The sequence below is a fragment of the Engystomops pustulosus genome, chromosome 10 (assembly GCF_040894005.1).
Source record: "Engystomops pustulosus chromosome 10, aEngPut4.maternal, whole genome shotgun sequence".
Taxonomy (NCBI): domain Eukaryota; kingdom Metazoa; phylum Chordata; class Amphibia; order Anura; family Leptodactylidae; genus Engystomops; species Engystomops pustulosus.
In genome coordinates, this window is record NC_092420.1 from 43,957,141 (window position 1) to 43,974,243 (window position 17,103).

Here is a 17,103-nt window from a genome sequence, read left to right on the forward strand (position 1 = left end):
GGCGTGTGGAGACTTAAAGTTATTGATGATCCAATAGGGAAATCTGGGATGTATGCAAATATGTTTACCAAGGTGTTAAATGGAAACTAATGCTTCCTTTTGCTAGCCTCTTAGACAGCCAAACCCGTTTTCTACGCTGTACTGAGGAGAACCTGTTGGGGTAGGATTTAAGACATCGGGGCACATTTACTTACCCGGCCCATTCGCGATCCAGCGGCGCGTTCTCTGCACAGGATTCGGGTCCGGCTGGGATTTAAGATGGTAGTTCCTCCGCCGTCCACCAGGTGGCGCTGCAGCGCCGAAAATAATCTTAACGCCCCGGAATGCACCATCCCATAGAAGGTGAAGGTGAGCGCTCCCCAAGCGACACATTTTCGGTTTTTAAATGCGGCGGTTTTTCCGAATACGTCGGGTTTTCGTTCGGCCACGCCCCCCGATTTCTGTCGCGCGCATGCCGGCCCCGATGCGCCACAATCCGATCGCGTGCGCCAAAAACCCGGGGCAATTCATGTACAAGCGGCGCAAATCGGAAATATTCGGGTAACACGTCGGGAAAACGCGAATCGGGCCCTTAGTAAATGACCCCCATCCTCTTTTAGTGTGCATTGGCTGTGTTTCTAATCAATTAGCATGTGTGCACGTCATAAGAAATAATTCAGACAACATTTGCTGATTTAAATCTCACTCATGCTATCATTGCCAAGGCAAATCTGCACTGCTCAAGCTTTATTTGGTTTCACACATCTATATAGAAATAAGGAAAAAGCAGAAGGGGGCGGAAAATTCCCATGTCATGTAGTCTCTTGATTGGAGAACTTCCCTGCTGTTGCTTATTGATGTCATGTTGACATTCTTTAGCCTTGATTGTTTTGGTTATAATCACTATGGCGGCGCCATCTTAAAATGAACTCTCTGTTACAATGCTTTTAGAAAAATAAGACAAGTAGAAATGACAGGATTTGATCTATCAGCTAGGTTTACCTTAACAGTCCCCCCTAAATCCTGGAATTTCTCTCCACTGCTCTTAGTCTAGAAGGACCTACAGATCTGCCCATATGTGCTTCTTGTCCTCTTCACCAGTTGGATGACAGCAGACCCCTGTTGAGGGTGCTCGCATTAAGTGGACTTTCACATATGGAAATCAAATCTCTACTCTACCTCTCCCTACTCCAGGGGGCTGTTTGAAATGTTTCAGGGGTGGTTGATCCCTGAGGGATATCTTCATTATGCAAATTTAGGTAACTTGAGTAAGGGGCCTTTGGCTTGTCTAACTACTGATACCCATTATACTTGGTGGACTTGATGAGGGGGACCACATAACATGCAATAAATGACAAGAGTAAAATCGCAATCCTCAGTATCATCCCCACTTAAAGGAAACCCTTCCAATCCCCCAACCACAAAGTGAAGGATATAGCGTCCACTTCTGAGTTTCTCTTGGGTTCCCTGGAAGTCCTTCAATCTCTTCAAGTGATCCATAGGGGGCGATGTCATCCAGGATGTACATGCAACAAGCCGCTCCCACCATCTTACAGACTCCTCCCTTCTCAGCAAGGATCATGTCCAAAGCCATGCGGTTCTGGAAAGCATCTAGAATATAATTCACAAATCTCTGTTGATTACAATAAAAACAGTTAACAACCAACATCTTTGGTCATAGCTATCTCGGGATTAATGGACTCTAGACCTGCCATATCTGATTGGGGGCCTTTAAACTCATCTGAGACCCCTCTTGGTACTCCTACTGTATAAACTCTATAAACATTGTCATTTAGGTGCTTCTCTCAGACCTTCAGAATCCTTTTGGATTCTCTACCTTTTCTTTATGTGTCTGATCAACCTTAACCCTGGGGATCACGAGGAAGGAATGCACAAGTTTTATCACAGTACACTCACCTTCTCAGCCTGTAGGCCTGACCTGACTCTCCTATCCCCACAAATCCAGTACACACCAGACTCTGCTAATACAGGGTTACCTGTGCTGTCAATGTTAAAGAAAGTCAGTGTCTTATTGCACCAACTGTAGGCAAAGTCTCCTCCCCTGGGGGCATCCTGGTCAGCCCTATGAATACAGTTATAGCCATGGTTGGGGTGTCCCTGAGCATACAGTCAGTCAGATGAGACCAGCTAGCAAGAAGAAGAAGTAAGTTTGCAACAGAAAGCGTGGAAGCATGTTGGCTTCTCTCTAGCTTCACAGACGTGGCACTGGTCAGCAGGACTTGGAAAGGACCGTCGTAGCGATGCTCCAGACTCTCTCTCTGCGGTGTCTCTTTACCACCACGTAGTTTCCAGGCTTCAGGTTATGCATCCTGAGGTCTCTGTCTGGAACTGAAAAGGAATCAGAAACACTTTTGTGGACCTTTTTAAAGGCCTGTCTCAACTGTATGTCATATTCCACCAGGTTTCCTGCCTTCAGCTATAGGGTCTGTGGAAAGTAGAGGCCTAGCCTGGGTGCACAGCCAAAAAGTACTTCAAAGGGGGACAATCCCATCTTTCTGTTGAAAGTGGTCCTAACGGAATAGAGGGCAACAGGAAGGCACTCGCGCCATGGTTTCCCTGTTACTTCCATGGCCTCCTGGATATCTAACTTAAGAGTGCCGTTTAGTCTCTCAACCCCACCACTAACTTGAGAAAGGTAAGGGGTGTGCAGGCCCTGTTCTACACCCAGGAGGGACAAGGTTTCAGGTCTTTACCTGTCCAGTGAAGTGGGTTCTGTGACCAGACTCTATGGTCTCTGAAAGTCCAAACCTGCAAAAAAATCTCACTCAACAACTTCTTGGCTGCAGCTCTGGCAGTAGCCTGGTCGTAGGAAAAGCTTCTGGCCACCCTGGAAAGAGATCAATGCACACAAGCACAAATTTCGACGTATCACTTTTTGGTAGCTGGATAAAATCCATCTGCAGTCACCTTCTGTGGGGTCTTTACTACCTTACCCGGGTTGTGTCGGGTACAGACTATACAGGCTTTCGCTAGTCTAGTGACAGGGGTAGTAATGCCCGGGGCAAACCACTTGCGGTTTATGAGCATTAGCATGGCCATTCTGGATGTGTATGTGTCTGTAGACTACTTGACTTACTGTCGGGTACAGGGCTCCGGGCCGGCACACCCTCTCTCCCAGCATCCAGGTCCCATCAGCATCTGGGCTCCAGCTTTCCTCCACACTCCCTTCACTTCAGATGACTCTCGGGCCACCAGGGACTGGAACACCTGTGGATCAAACTTTTTAGCTTAGAACTCACCGCTGAGACTTCAGGATAGTCTCTGGGTTCCATCTGTGTAGCTGCCTTCGCCATCTTGTCAGCCACATACTTGCCCTTGGCTTGAGGAGTTACCAAATTGTGTGTGTGACTTTTACTATCCCCACCCCTTGTGGAAGTAAGAGAGCATTCATGAGCTCTTTAATCAGCGTGCCCTGCTGACTTGAGGAAATCTCTAGCCTTCCATATGGGTTCATAGTCATGTTTAGACCCCAGATCTATACCTTGAGTACAGATGTTTGCCCTTTTACCTTCCACCAGCTGTAGCGCTTCCCTGAGTGCCATCACTACACCTCATGCTGCACTGACCTGTGTGGAGAGAGTGTTTCTGCTTGTACTACCTCATGTGCGCCATTGACCACTATATATCAAGTGTAGATCTGTCTGTCTTCTCCTGCAGACCTGGAGCCATCTATGAGAAAAAACTCAACATCTGGGTTAAACACTCTTCTCTCGGTTAAAAACCCTTCTCCCCCCCCCCTCTGAATCCTGTAAGACTGGTGACAGAAAGGCAGGATTCAGAGCTGTGCACCTTGTCAGTGTGACGGGGCATCAGGATTAAACACTGGAGTCTGAGCTGTCTGGCCTTTGCTCAGATGCTTAGACTTGGGTGAGGACACTGTGCAAGTCATGTGGGGTTCACACAGTAACTGAGTGATCTAGGGCCTAGGATCAACTCCCTGGCCTTGCTGAACAGATTGCTGGCTGCAGCTACTAACACATGAGGGGCTCCCCTCATAACTGAGTCTAACCGGGCTTAATAGTGGGCCACTGAGGAGACTACCACGTTCCTGGGCTAAGACACCTGTGGTGTGGCCTAGATACTCAGCGCAAAATAAAACAAAAGGTCTGGTTCAGTAGGGTGTGCCTAGGGCCGGGGCAAACAGGATTTACCAGCATAGGGCTATGGAATGCATCAATTGCCCCCTGACTAAGGGCAAATGGGGAAGAGGCAATGCAGTAATCAAAAAGCAACTTCAGACCTTACCCCAGGCCTGCATAGCTGGCCAGTCCTAGAAACATGTGAAGAGGCTTAGGGCCTCAGGGCAGGGGCATATTCTGGACTGCCAGCTTTCTTTCCTCTGTCAGGTATCTGCCTGTGGCTGAAAAGCAGTGGCCTAGGAAGACCACCTTCTCCTGGCAATACTGGAGTTTGTCTCTGGAAACTTTGCAACCCTTCTGGAACAGAAAACACATAAGGTCAATAAATGCATTATAGCAAACCTGCAAAATGGAGGTACAAAAACAAGAGAATATTCAGTAAGTGGCTAGTCTGCCAGTCTACTCCCTGTAGGGCCGTGGAGTACTGGGTTGATGAGTTTTACCCCCCTTGTGGGAATCTGCATCAGGTATACTGGAATACTGAACTGGTAAAGGCAAATAGGTACTGGCAATCTTCATGTAGGGGCACAGAGAGGAAAACATTTGCCAAATCAATAACAATGAATAATATGTCACTCTCGGGAACTGCTGCCAGTGTGGAACACTCATTAGCAGCTTGGAGGTCATTGACCATCCTACATGTATCTGACTGTTCTTTCTGGGTATTTTTCTTGACCGGGAATGGGTTAAATCTTCATTGGGCTAGCCTGGGAGAGTTCTACAATGAAAGGTGTTAACTCTGTTGGGGGGGCTGTTCTCGCTGACGTCCTCGTCCATTACCACCCCCCTTGTCCTGCCCTGTTGGGGCCATCTCTGCCACTCACTACACTCACTTCAGTCATGTCTCCTCCCCGCAGTTGAAGCATGCCCCCTTGAGGTGGGCTTGTCAGGGCCGGAAGTGTTGTAAGTCTCACTTTAGCAGCGGTCTCCTTAAACTCCAGAAAGTTGGAACCAAAGACATTACAACACTTTTAATGGTAATTTTTCTCTAATCGTCAGGATCAAATAAGTTTTAACTAGACCATACCCAAGCAAACAACATCCCACACTCCAAAATCCTTAGCAGAAGCGTGAAATGGTGAAATATCACCTGTTGGGTGCTCAGGGTGCTCAGCTGCCGAAGGGTGCTCAGTTGCCAACCTACAAGAAAGACCCACAACCAGCCTTTATGGCTGCAAACAGAGTAGAGTCATAGGCAATTAACTTTCAGGGACTTGAAGGGAATATAACTGTCTTAAGATGACCACTGCTGAATGATGGTAGGGCGTGTCATCTTCTCTAACCACCAGATACAGGGTGGAGTCTGCATTCCAGACGCTATCTTTCCCTCCCGAGAAAATATAATAAAATCTCTTTTTCTCAAATTCTCTCAACATCATCAGATCCTCTAACACATCCCAAAACCTTCAAAGCCTTTACTACTACTTTTCTTTTCACCGCAAAACTACCAGCCCTTCTGTTCCATCATATCAACTTGCACTTTTCCAACAGTCCTACTTAACTCAACAACCTTCTGTCTACTTGCATCAAGCCAATCTTCTGTCTGTACATCTTTCCCTTTCCTGCTTTGAACTATCGCTAGTGCATCAGTGGTTCCCACTGGGAGGACGTTCTTTCTCTTCTGAGACAGCAGAATTTATCCCAAGACCCTTACCGTGCAGCTGCTCACGGCTTAACAGCTGACCTTTAAGCTCCCCGATCACCAGTTTACAGAGACTTAGCTCACTGCGTGTCAGTTAGAGGTTTATCAGAAGGTCCCCACATAACAATCTCATTCCTGTTCGAATTCCTTGTCAATTTTCCCTGACAAAAATCAAAACCCTGGCACCAGGCCTATTAACCACTATCCTGGCTGCCTGTATCAGAACTCCAGACATTTATCCTGTGTCTGCTTTTTTCAAAGTCCCAGGCACTTGTCCCATGCCTGCTTTTCCCTGCGTTCTCTCTCTCTCCATTCCTTTCAAAATCTTGTGTAACCTTGGAACTTCCTCCCCCTCCCTTTCTGTTCTCGCTCAGCAAAGCGCTTACACTGCAGCCAAGGCACTTGTTTCAATTTCACACAGAAGTGTCTAACAATTCAGACCCCGCGCAGGACACCAGGTGGCTATACATATTTACCCTCCAATCCCGGTGGCCTACAGTCACAGGTATCACCACCCCCCCAAGTCACAGGCAAGTAGCAGGTTAACATATGTAATCTGAAACTTACCGTGATCGTGAGATAATCAGTCCCCGTTAGAAAACGCTGATCCCCGAGGCTGCAAGCGGTGCCGGAACGAGCGGGCGCCCTCGTCCTGCTCACGAATTGTCATCTCAGCAGTGCCTCCAATTGTTGAGGTAGGATTTAACACATCCTCTTTTAGTGTGCGTTGGCTGTGTTTCTTATCAATTAGCATGTGTGCACGTCATAAGGAATAATTCAGACATTTGCTGATTTAAATCTCACTCATGCGATCATTGCCGAGGCAAATCTGCACTGCTCAAGCTTCATTTGGTTTCACACATCTATATAGAAATAAGGAAAAAGCAGAAGGGGTGGAGAATTCCCAGGTCATGTAGTCTCTTGATTGGAAAACCTCCCTGCTGTTGCTTATTGACGTCATGTTGACATTCTTTAGCCTTGAGTTTTGGTTATAATCACAATGCATCTTAAAATGAAGAATCTGTTGCAATGCTTTTAGGAAAATAGGACAATTAGAAATGACAGGATTTGATCTATCAGCTAAATTTACCTTAACAAACCAAGCAGGTCGAAACCGTGCTGTCTACAGTTGGGAATCTGTTCCTTCTGGAATAGATATACTGGCCACACCATGTAATAACTTCTTATAGGTCATGCTTGGTGTAAAGGGGGCGGCCTTTCAAGGTAGCAAAAGGAGGGATTGTTTTCCATGAAACAAATTGTAACACATTTGCATACTTCCCAGAATTCCCTAGTGGAGCATCAATGGCTTTAAGTCTCCATATGCCTACAAGGGGGCCTCAATTGGTAAACTCTCCATATGGAGAACTCCTACTTTCTGACCTAGTCAATAGCCTCTCACACAGCCAAACCAGTTCCCTACGGTGTACTGAGGCGACCCAACCAGATCAAAACAGTGCTGTCTACAGTTGGGAGTCTGTTCCTTCTTGAACTCCTCCTTTCTGTGCCTCGCGTTTTTCCGCCGGGTTTTCCAAATTTTTCCAATTTGCGCCGAATTGCCCCAGGATTTTGGCGCACGCGATCGGATGGTGGTGCACCTGATTCGGAAAAAACGCAGAATTTTTAAAAAATTTGTGTCGCAAAATAGCACTCACAGGAGCTGAATTCCTGGACTTCAGCGCAGCAGCGACACTTAATGGACATCAGGGCGCACAGACCTTAGTGAATCCCGGCAGAACCCGAATCAGCGTCGGAGAACGCACCGCTGGATCGCGACTGGACCGGGTAAGTAAATCCGCCCCTATGACTTGCAATGCTGCTCTTTATGGACTGTTTAAAGGCGCCCACACGGTGGGAGCCATGCAGGATGCTGGGTGTCTTATGAACTGCTTTAAAGATGTCTTGTGGCATGCCCAGAGACGCCTCACCCTGCACAGAGAAACTTTGTGTATCCAGGACTGTCATTCGCTAGCCATAAGCAAGCTCAGAGACTACGCCTCATTGGACAGCACAATGGACACTGAAGAAGAGGACTGACAAACCCACTTCTTCATTTTTGTTTCTTTTCCGGACTTTGCCATTTATTGATTGTGGACTTTTTACCATTATTGGATAACTTAAAAAATTACAACAATATGTTGTAAATTGGGCAACTAGATCACAGGAAAGAAATAATGATCACTATATGATTTACTGTAAACTCGTAAACTAATCTTGTTTAGCAGATAAAAGTTGAGAGACCTCAGTTGATGATACCTTTTTAGGCTAACTAAAAAGTTTGATGATAATTTCAAGCTTTTGAGGCTACTCAGGTCTTTTCTTCAGGAATGGGATACGACAACATTTGAATAGAACACATTTTTATACACACATTTACACAGTAATGCTATTAGTGTTGAGGCAAGTGATAAGAATCATAACAATCAAGTAAGAAGAGTAAACACTAGTTTCAGTAAATATTGTGGCACTTTGGGGAATATGATGATTTGATCCCCTGTGTCAAATGTAGTAACTCATAGAACCTCCTCTCTCTCTGAGGTTTGAAATTGTCAATTAATACTATCACACGTCAATCTTTAATTTTGTGGTCAGGGCTGCAGATGTGTTTTGGCAGAGATAGACCAGTCCTCTTTTCTTTTATGGAGTGACATTGAGAGTTCATCCTTGTTTTAAAAAGTAACTGTAAAGTTGTTTTCTTTTCACAAATAAATAACTTTTGGGTTGTAAAACAACTGTGACTATTGTCTGTGTTACCTATATTCAGTAGTTCCCTTGCTATCCCCCTCAGATTACCTCAGAGCTGCAATAGTTGCTTCCTCTCCGTGTGCTGATAAGCTATGAATCTGTACTTTGTTTACACTTTGTTTCTGAGTCAGTTTCATGGGAGGGGAAGAGCTGGCGCTCCCTTCTTACATAGGAGAAGGTCATGTGTATGAAGTAGAGCTGCATGTGTGAATGCAGATGTCTCCTGCACAGAATAGTGAGGTAAAAGATCTACCCTGTTCCCTCTCAGTCCCTTCATCCCAGTCTGTGATTCTACAGAACTTTCTCTGTCTCCCTCCTCTGATTATGCTGCAGCTTTACCCTGACTTTGTGATCAGTAGAAAAGCTATTAACCCTTAGTGCTCTCACAGCACAGGCTATGGACTTTATGTAACTGGTTTACTTATGATTTATACCACTTATTACATGTTCCCTGCTCCTCCATTGCATGGAAGCTGCCAGGCTAGTCACCATATACATCCTGTATGTACAATGTGCAGTGTTCAGTGGATTTACCTGTGGGAAACTAAATGGATTTAATACTAAATTACTTTGAGAGAGAACACAGGGCATCATGAGATCTGTGGGCAAGCTAGCTGGCCTCAGCCTGAGGGCATAGACGGACAGATATTAGTCTCGGCCCACTTTACCTCTAGTGAGAAAGATTTTTGTCAAACACTTTCAGAACAGAAAATGCCATAACTTCGGAAAGAAATGGGCGAACAGCACAAAGTAGGCATCTTTCTGTTTGTTTTAAAAAGGGAATTGCATATAATAATTTGGTAAAATAGCTTTACAGTTACGCTTTAAGTTGTTGCACTGTTTTACCAACTTACAGACCTTTAGTAGTATATTTGGAACACACAATTAGATACACCACATTGTGTGAGGTGCAAGTAAAATTAACTGTACTTCATTTTAATCTTTATCTTGTCACTATTCATTTAGTCTACTAGTAAGCTAACTTCATTTTTTCTATTTTTTCATAGTTGCTGGGTGATTATGACAAGGTTAAAGCCATATCAGAAGGATCCAACTGCAAGTGCAAATGTGTTGTAAAACCATTAAATAGAGACTCATGTGAAAGATCTAGGAATGGTCATTCCCAACCAGAGGCCTTCTACACTGTGGAGACCATAACATCAGGTCCAGACTGCAAATGTGCATGTGTGGCACCACCATCTGCCCTAAACCCATGCGAGGGAGATTTTCGTCTAAAAAAGCTTATAGAAACCGATAAAAATGGCCTTAAGGTAATTTTACTTTTATTCATGCATTATACAGACATTTTAGTAAAAAGCCCCTCTAAATATTCAAAACAACCTTTGAGAAGTTTGTTAACCCTCTGAGCGTTTCATGAGGGTGAAAAATAAATGGAAGGGAAATTACAGATGTGTAATTTTATCTTACAATATATTCATTGAACACTAAAATTTGCACCTTCAAAATGGGTTAGAAAATGCATTTTACAATTTTTAGTGCAATTCCTCCTGAGTATGCCAATACCTATTGTGTAACTGTACACTGCTGCATACAGCAGTGTACAGTTACACAATAGGTATTGGCATACTCAGGAGGAGGCCCATAGGCAGAGGGTGGCACTTGGAAGGGAAAGAGCGTTATTTAGTTTTTGGAGAACAAATATGGCTGAAACACCAAGAGACACCATTTTGGAATTTAGCAATGTGTAATTTGTGTATTTGCCCCAACAGCTGTTTGATTCTATTAGGAAAAAGGTGAAAATTTTCTCAAAAAAGTCACTTTTACCCCAGATTTTTGTAAGTCACGAGGGCTAAAAGATGAAACAACCCCTATAAATGTCTAAAACTAATCCTCCCGAGTATAGAATTGCCCCACATGTGCAAATAAAATGTTGCATGGGTACACAGTAGGGCTCAGAAGGGAAAGAGGGAAGTTGGCCTTTTAGAAGCCAAATTTGACAGACATCCTTTACATGTGGCAGGATGCATTTGGAGTACCTTTTTATTTTCTTTAGAAAAAGTTCTATTAGTTTTTACATAATTTATACAAATAACACGTATATGCACCAATATTTCCTACATTTCTTACATATAATACATTCCATACATAAAAAAATACTCTTGTGCATATTGATTTACATTCCAGTCATAGCACTACCTTACAGTCTATGCAAAAACCTCAAAAGCCCAAATATACCATAAAATTACCATCTCTCTACTTGTGTATACAAACATTAACCTAAGGCAGTGATGGCGAACCCATGGCACGGGTGCCAGAGGCGGCACTCGGAGGCCTCTCTGTGGGCACCCAGGCCATCACCCCAGCATGAAGTTCACCAGACAGGACTCAAAGAATCTTCCTACAGAACCTTCCTACAATGATAGGGGAATTTGCCTTCCTCCTTTCAACTGTGTTGGTGTTTTTAGGAGTCTGAACGATTGAAAGTTGTCAAAGAACAAGGAGAAATAAATTACTGCTTAAAATGCTGCGCTGGCACTTTGCGATAAATAAGTGGCTTTTGGTTGAAGTTTGGGCACTCAGGCTCTAAAAGGTTCGCCATCACTGACCTAAGGAATGAAATCTCTAGATGAGTATAAGACAATTTTTATTATCTCCATGACCCCTCTCCCTCCCTGCCCCCCCTGGCAGGAAGAGAAAGAAGAAAAAGAGAAGAAAAAAAAAAAAAAAGAAAAAAAAAATTGTAATAGTAATAGATTTTAATCAGCTTTTAGGATGATTCTTAAGGGTATTGACTTTCCCATATGCTAGTTTGTCTAATTCCATTTGTCCCAGGTTCTTCCTCATAGTACCCCTATTCTCAGCTTGTATTCTTTCATATTCTTTTACCTTCAAGGATAGATTTATCCACCTCTTAATTGTTGGTTTCCTACCACTGTTACTTCCCCATTCCCTTACAATAAGCACTTTCGCCAGCATCATTAGTTTGAGAATAGTTGCTTTATGGGTGGACCTGCTTTCCACGGAGCTAAATCTCCCAATAATGGCTATCGACATGGAAGGGATAAGAAATATTTCTAAAGTACTATTCACACGCTGAAATACTTCACTCCAGAACTCATAAATTGCCTGACATGACCAAATTACGTGAGTAAAATCAGCTCCATCCTCTCCACATTTGAAACATGTGGACGATTCCCTGATTTTCATCTTATGCAGATCAATAGGAGAGTAGTACAGCATATAAAAGAAACTTAATCTGTATTATTCGATGATTTTCATTTATTGATCCTATCTTGGCGTTTCTGTAAATCCCACCCCATTCATCCCTCGTTATAGCTCCTACCTGCTTTTCCCATCTTTCTTGTGATTTTTGAAAAACCCCCACTGAACACCCCTTGACCAAAAATGTATAAATACCCGCGATCAAGCCCTTTCTTTTGCCTGTGTTTTGAACATATTTTAAACATTCATGTGAATTTATTTCTAAGTGTTTCCTCACTCTGATTGCGTTTATCGCGTGAACTAATTGAAAATATCTCAAGAAATCCTTTTCCCTTAATGCATATTTGTCCTTAAAAAAATTAAAGTTTACCACTCTTCCATTTTCTACTATCTGTGAGAAATATCTAATACCCTTCCTTTCCCAGAATGTTGGATCTGGCAATCTCCCTAATTCGGGAAATTCTTGATTGTGCCTTAGTGGAGTGCAGTCTAATATTCCATTAATGTGTAAAAATTTTTTAACCTCTTTCCATCCCCTAAACATTGCCCTTTTCATGCTAATTTTCTTGTTCCCCTTATGATCTGCATTCCTTTCCAATATTTCAAATACCGAGCTTGCGTGGTTATCCCTTATTATAAGTGCTTTAACTGGATCCTTAGATAGTTGAGCTGCCAGATAGTTGATAGTTGATCTGCCAGGTAGATAGATAGTTGAGCTGCCAGGTAGTATCCAAAAAGAAAAGGTACCCCTATTCCTCCTTCTGAGATTGGCTTGTGCCAATGTCTAAGCTTTATTCTGACCCTTTTTCTACCCCAGATTAGCTCATTAAACAAAGATTCCTTAAAAAAAAAGAATTATCTATCCATATGGGACAGACTGCCAAGAAAAAAAGGGTTTGTGGTAGAAGAACCATTTTAATTAGGGCAACTCTGTCTGCAAAAGAGAGCGGCAACTTTTCCCATAGCTGTATTCTTCCTCTTATTGTTTTAATTAATGGTCTTAAATTTAAAGTGTCATATTCCTCAATCTTCGTGGAAATTTTAACCCCAAGGTATTTGAGGGAGTCATTGCACAGAGTAATTTCACTCGTGTGAAATTTGGAGTACCTTAGTGGTACAAAACAGTGGCCCCCAAACAAGTGACACCATTTAGGAAAGTTGTGCACCCCTTCGAGAATTTAGCAAAATAAAATAAATTGCCCATAAAGGTGTGATTTAATTAGGTCCTAAAAAGGAAAAAGGTGAAAATTTTCCTATAAAGGTCACTTTTACCCCTAATTGCCACAAGGGATAGAAAAATGTAATAACCCCCAAAAATGTCTAAAACTATTTCTCCAGATTGTAGAAGTACCCCACATGTCCATATAAAATTTGTATGGGTGCACAGTAGAGGGAAAGAGGGGTGTTTGCCTTTTAGAAGCCACATTTGACAGAAATCTTTTAAATGCATTTGGAGAGTCCAAGTGGTATAAAAAAAATCAGAACCCGAAAAGTGACCCTAATTTTTGAACGCACACCCCTTAGAGCAGTGATGGCAAACCTATGGCACGGGTGCCAGTGGTGGCACTCAGAGCAATTTCTGTGGGCACCCAGGCCATCACTACAGGACAGAGTTCACCAAACAGTCAAATCTTCCTGCATTCCTAGGCAACTTGGAGAGAAGCTACAATGAGTCTGAATTTGCCCTCCTTCTTTCAACTGTATTGGTGGCCTCAGGCGGCCAAAAGAAGTGGAAGAACGAGGAGCATAAAGTTACTGGTCAAAATGCCACATTGGCACTTACCGGTATATAAGTTGATTTTGTTTGTAGTTTGGGCACTCTGTCTCTAAAAGGTACGCCATCACTGCCTTAGAGAATTTTGCTAAATGTGTAATATGTGTATTTGCCCCTACAGGTGAAAGATCCAATTAGGCCCTGAATAGGAAAAAGGTGAAAATTTTCCTATAAATGTCACTTTTACCCCTAATTTTTGTAAGCCACAAGGGATAAAAGATGAAATAACACCCAAAAATGTGTAAAACTATTTCTCTTGATTGTAGAAGTACCCCACACGTGCATATAAAATGTTGTATGGGCTCACAGTAGAAGAAAAGAGGGATCTTTGCCTTTTAGAAGCCAAATTTGCCAGAAATCCTTTACATGTGTCAGGATGCATTTGGAGAACCTTAGTGGTATAAAACCCATTAAAACCAAAAAAGTGACCCTAAATTTTGAATGCACACCCCTTGGAGAATTTGGCATATAAGTGGTGAAATGAGCATTTTGAATATACAGGTGCTTTCCAAATATTGCAATTATTTCTGGAAAGTTTGGTGCCTGTTACATGACACCCAGTTTGTGCCACTGAAATATCAGCTCTTTGATTAGGAAGTTATGTTTCCTGACGTGAGAAAGACATTACATGTGATCCTAAATGCTAGCCAGAAAATACAGCAGGGCTCTGGAACGGTAAAGCACTTGGAATATATATTAATAATAATAAATAAAGAACTTGGATTATTACAAAGTATAGGCTAACAAATCCAGAGGCTTGGAGGGGAAATAGAAAACCTAAGTAAAAAACATAAAACCAACAAGTGACCCTAGTTTGCAAGTTACATCCCTCAATAATTGAGGGGTATAGGGAGCAAATTGACCTAATAGTTGTTACAATAATTCCTTTTACCGAAATAAATTCACAACAAAGGTTGGACGTTAATTGTGAATGTGTTGCATATAAGGAAGTGGAATATACCAGGGGACCAACTAAAATTTTGTCACTCTGGAGTACTCACAGGTCTTGTAGTAGCATATATTGTCCATCCTAACTCTTTTGGAACAGACTTGAAAAGATGCAATGTATCTGCATTTGTCACAAATAGAAAGACAGACTTCAGGATCAATGATACCAAAAGCTGTACAATAAAAACTTTTATTAATTGTGATTCACAATATGTCGTATATATTATTTATTGTGTTTGCTGTCTTACCATTTACGTTAGATGCACAATACAGAAGGTAAAAACAAGAATTGCCCAACATCTAACCAGCATAAGAAATGGTGACTCCAATGCTTCAGGAGCAGGCAAACACTTTGTGGAAATACACAATAAGGATTTTTCTTGTCTAAAGTTCTTTGGTATTGAACGTGTTAATCGTCCAGCTAGGGGTGGAGGATTGGAGGAAGGTGCTTCTCAGAAGATAAGCATTCTGGATTCTGGCGCTCAATTCCAGATATCCGAATGGAATGAACTCAAAAAGTTATTTTACTTACATTTATTGACTGTGATTAATATGTATTTGGTCACTGTTCATGCAATATATATTTTTTTGCCCATTTATAATATCTATTATGTTGGATAGTTTAATAAGGTTGCGCTCACCTGACCAGATGTGATGCAGCGAAAGGTTGATTGATCAGGTGGACTATCGGTGCTCTATAGGTTGGTTTTATCTATTTTCTGATATACCATGACTAAGGCTTTGTATTAAGCTGAAACGCGTAGGTGTTGTACCTGCACCGTCCACACACATGCATTATTATTTTTAATGGATTTTCAATAAAGAACCTTTTTGGATTTTATTTGGATGTGCTCCTGCCTCTTCCTGTTGTTTTTCCTTGAAGACTGCTCTGTATGCCAGACGCCATGGAAGCACTCATATGGAAGGCTCCACCACACGGACAAGCCAGGGTATGTGAGTTTCTTTCATTTCACGTTTTGTACGCTTTTGTGAGTCCTTCCCTTAGAAGCAGCTGAATTCACAGGGAAAATGCTGCCCTGGCAAAACATGTGGGACATCTAATCCATAGGTACTAGGGCCCTGTCCTTCTTTTCCAAATATTAGTTACCTGATATATACCTCTTGAAAAGGGAGGAATGATATGGCCTGACCTGTTCATTGGAACAGCACGTAAGAGTTGTACAGCATCTTCTGAACAATGTACATGGCCCGCGTTTTTTGTACCATATCTTCTCTTTCCGTTGGGTGCTGTACATTCTGGCAGATCAAGCCCACCCATATATTTATTGTAAGCCAGGGTGCCATAAGGCTTGGAAGCAGAGGTGGTGGTACCTTGTACTCATGGAGTACTCATGAATTGTGGTCAGAACAAGGACATTGCTTTTCTCCTTATATTTGACCAACACCATGTTTTAATTGCTGAGTGCCTTGAACAGAGGTTCCAGGGGACCTCTATGGTTTTTGCGTATAGTTCTGCATGCTGCAGAACCTCTGGAACTGAGGGATTGGAATAGTGGAAAAATGGTGGGATAAAAGTTATCCACATACAAGTGGTAAGCCTTATCCAGCAGTGGGTGCACAGATCTATCAATCGGAGCTCTCTCGAAGATGACGTGAAGCCCCCAGACATGGCCCCTTCCACTGATGATTGGAAGGGGCAGTGTGTTGCATTCACCCCAACAATAAGTAAAATTTATGCTATTGGCTGGTCTGCATTGATGAGCAAATAACAGCGATCATGAACTGGAGAGAGGGGAGGCACGAAACCCCTCTGATCCATGGGACAGGATAGATGGCCATCAGAAACAGCCACCATCTCGCCCCAATCACCTTGCTAAACTGTGTTGGCTAGTCACTTCCCGCCGCACCGTTCTATTACAGCGTGCATCAGAAAGGGGTTTATGGGCTATACAATTTACATTTTTTTGGCAATTTGGACAAATAAGGGCTTATTTTTTGCAAGTCGAGGTGCACTATAAAAAAAACTTAATAAAATCACATCAATAAGCTACAATAAGAGCCACTAAAAATAACTCTATGTGTGGAGAAAAATAAAATCAGCAATTCTTGCTTCAGATTTTTAGCATTTTTTTAGGGGGCATTTACTGTAGCATATAAATAATATATTATCTTTATTCGACGGATCGATACGATTACGGTGAAACCTCATTTATGCAGTATTATTTATATTTGTCCAATTCTATGAAGAAAAACTGGAATAGAAAAAAAATTTCTTTTGTTTTAGAATCGCCATTTTTGCAGCTGCATAACTTTAGCATTTTTTGGTTGAGGGAGCTGGTTGCATGCTTATTTTTTGCGTGACAAATTGTGCTTTTCAGTGGTATCATTTTGGTGCTTGTAACTTTTTATTTTCACTTTTTAGAACTTTTTTTGTAAAGCAATTTGATTAAAAAAAAATTTACATTTTTTTTTTACAGCGTTCACCGAATGGGTCCAATTATGATTATGATTTATTGTACAGATTGTTAAGGCAATACCAAATATGTGGGGATTTTTTGTGATTTAGTGTTTTTTGTACTTTATTAGTTATGTATAGGAAATTATGATGTTTAGGGGACTTTCACTTTCTTTTTTTAATTAAATTTTTTTTTAAACTATTGTTTTAACATTTTTTTTATTTTTAGTGACATGTTGGCTTGAACAAGTGATCT

At 42.2% G+C, this 17,103-nt stretch overlaps 1 protein-coding gene across 4 annotated transcripts in view; it reads left to right on the top strand.

The window, feature by feature from the left end:
• Positions 1-17,103, top strand: part of OLFML2B (olfactomedin like 2B) — a 308,866-nt gene that overhangs the window by 143,735 nt on the left and 148,028 nt on the right. For 3 of the 4 annotated variants that reach the window (XM_072126737.1, XM_072126739.1, XM_072126738.1), the window contains exon 2: positions 9,534-9,797. The exons of the other annotated variant lie outside the window; for it this stretch is intronic. In XM_072126737.1, coding sequence (XP_071982838.1) covers positions 9,534-9,797 — 264 coding nt within the window. The remainder of the gene's footprint in view (positions 1-9,533; positions 9,798-17,103) is intronic. 4 annotated transcript variants of the gene reach the window in all.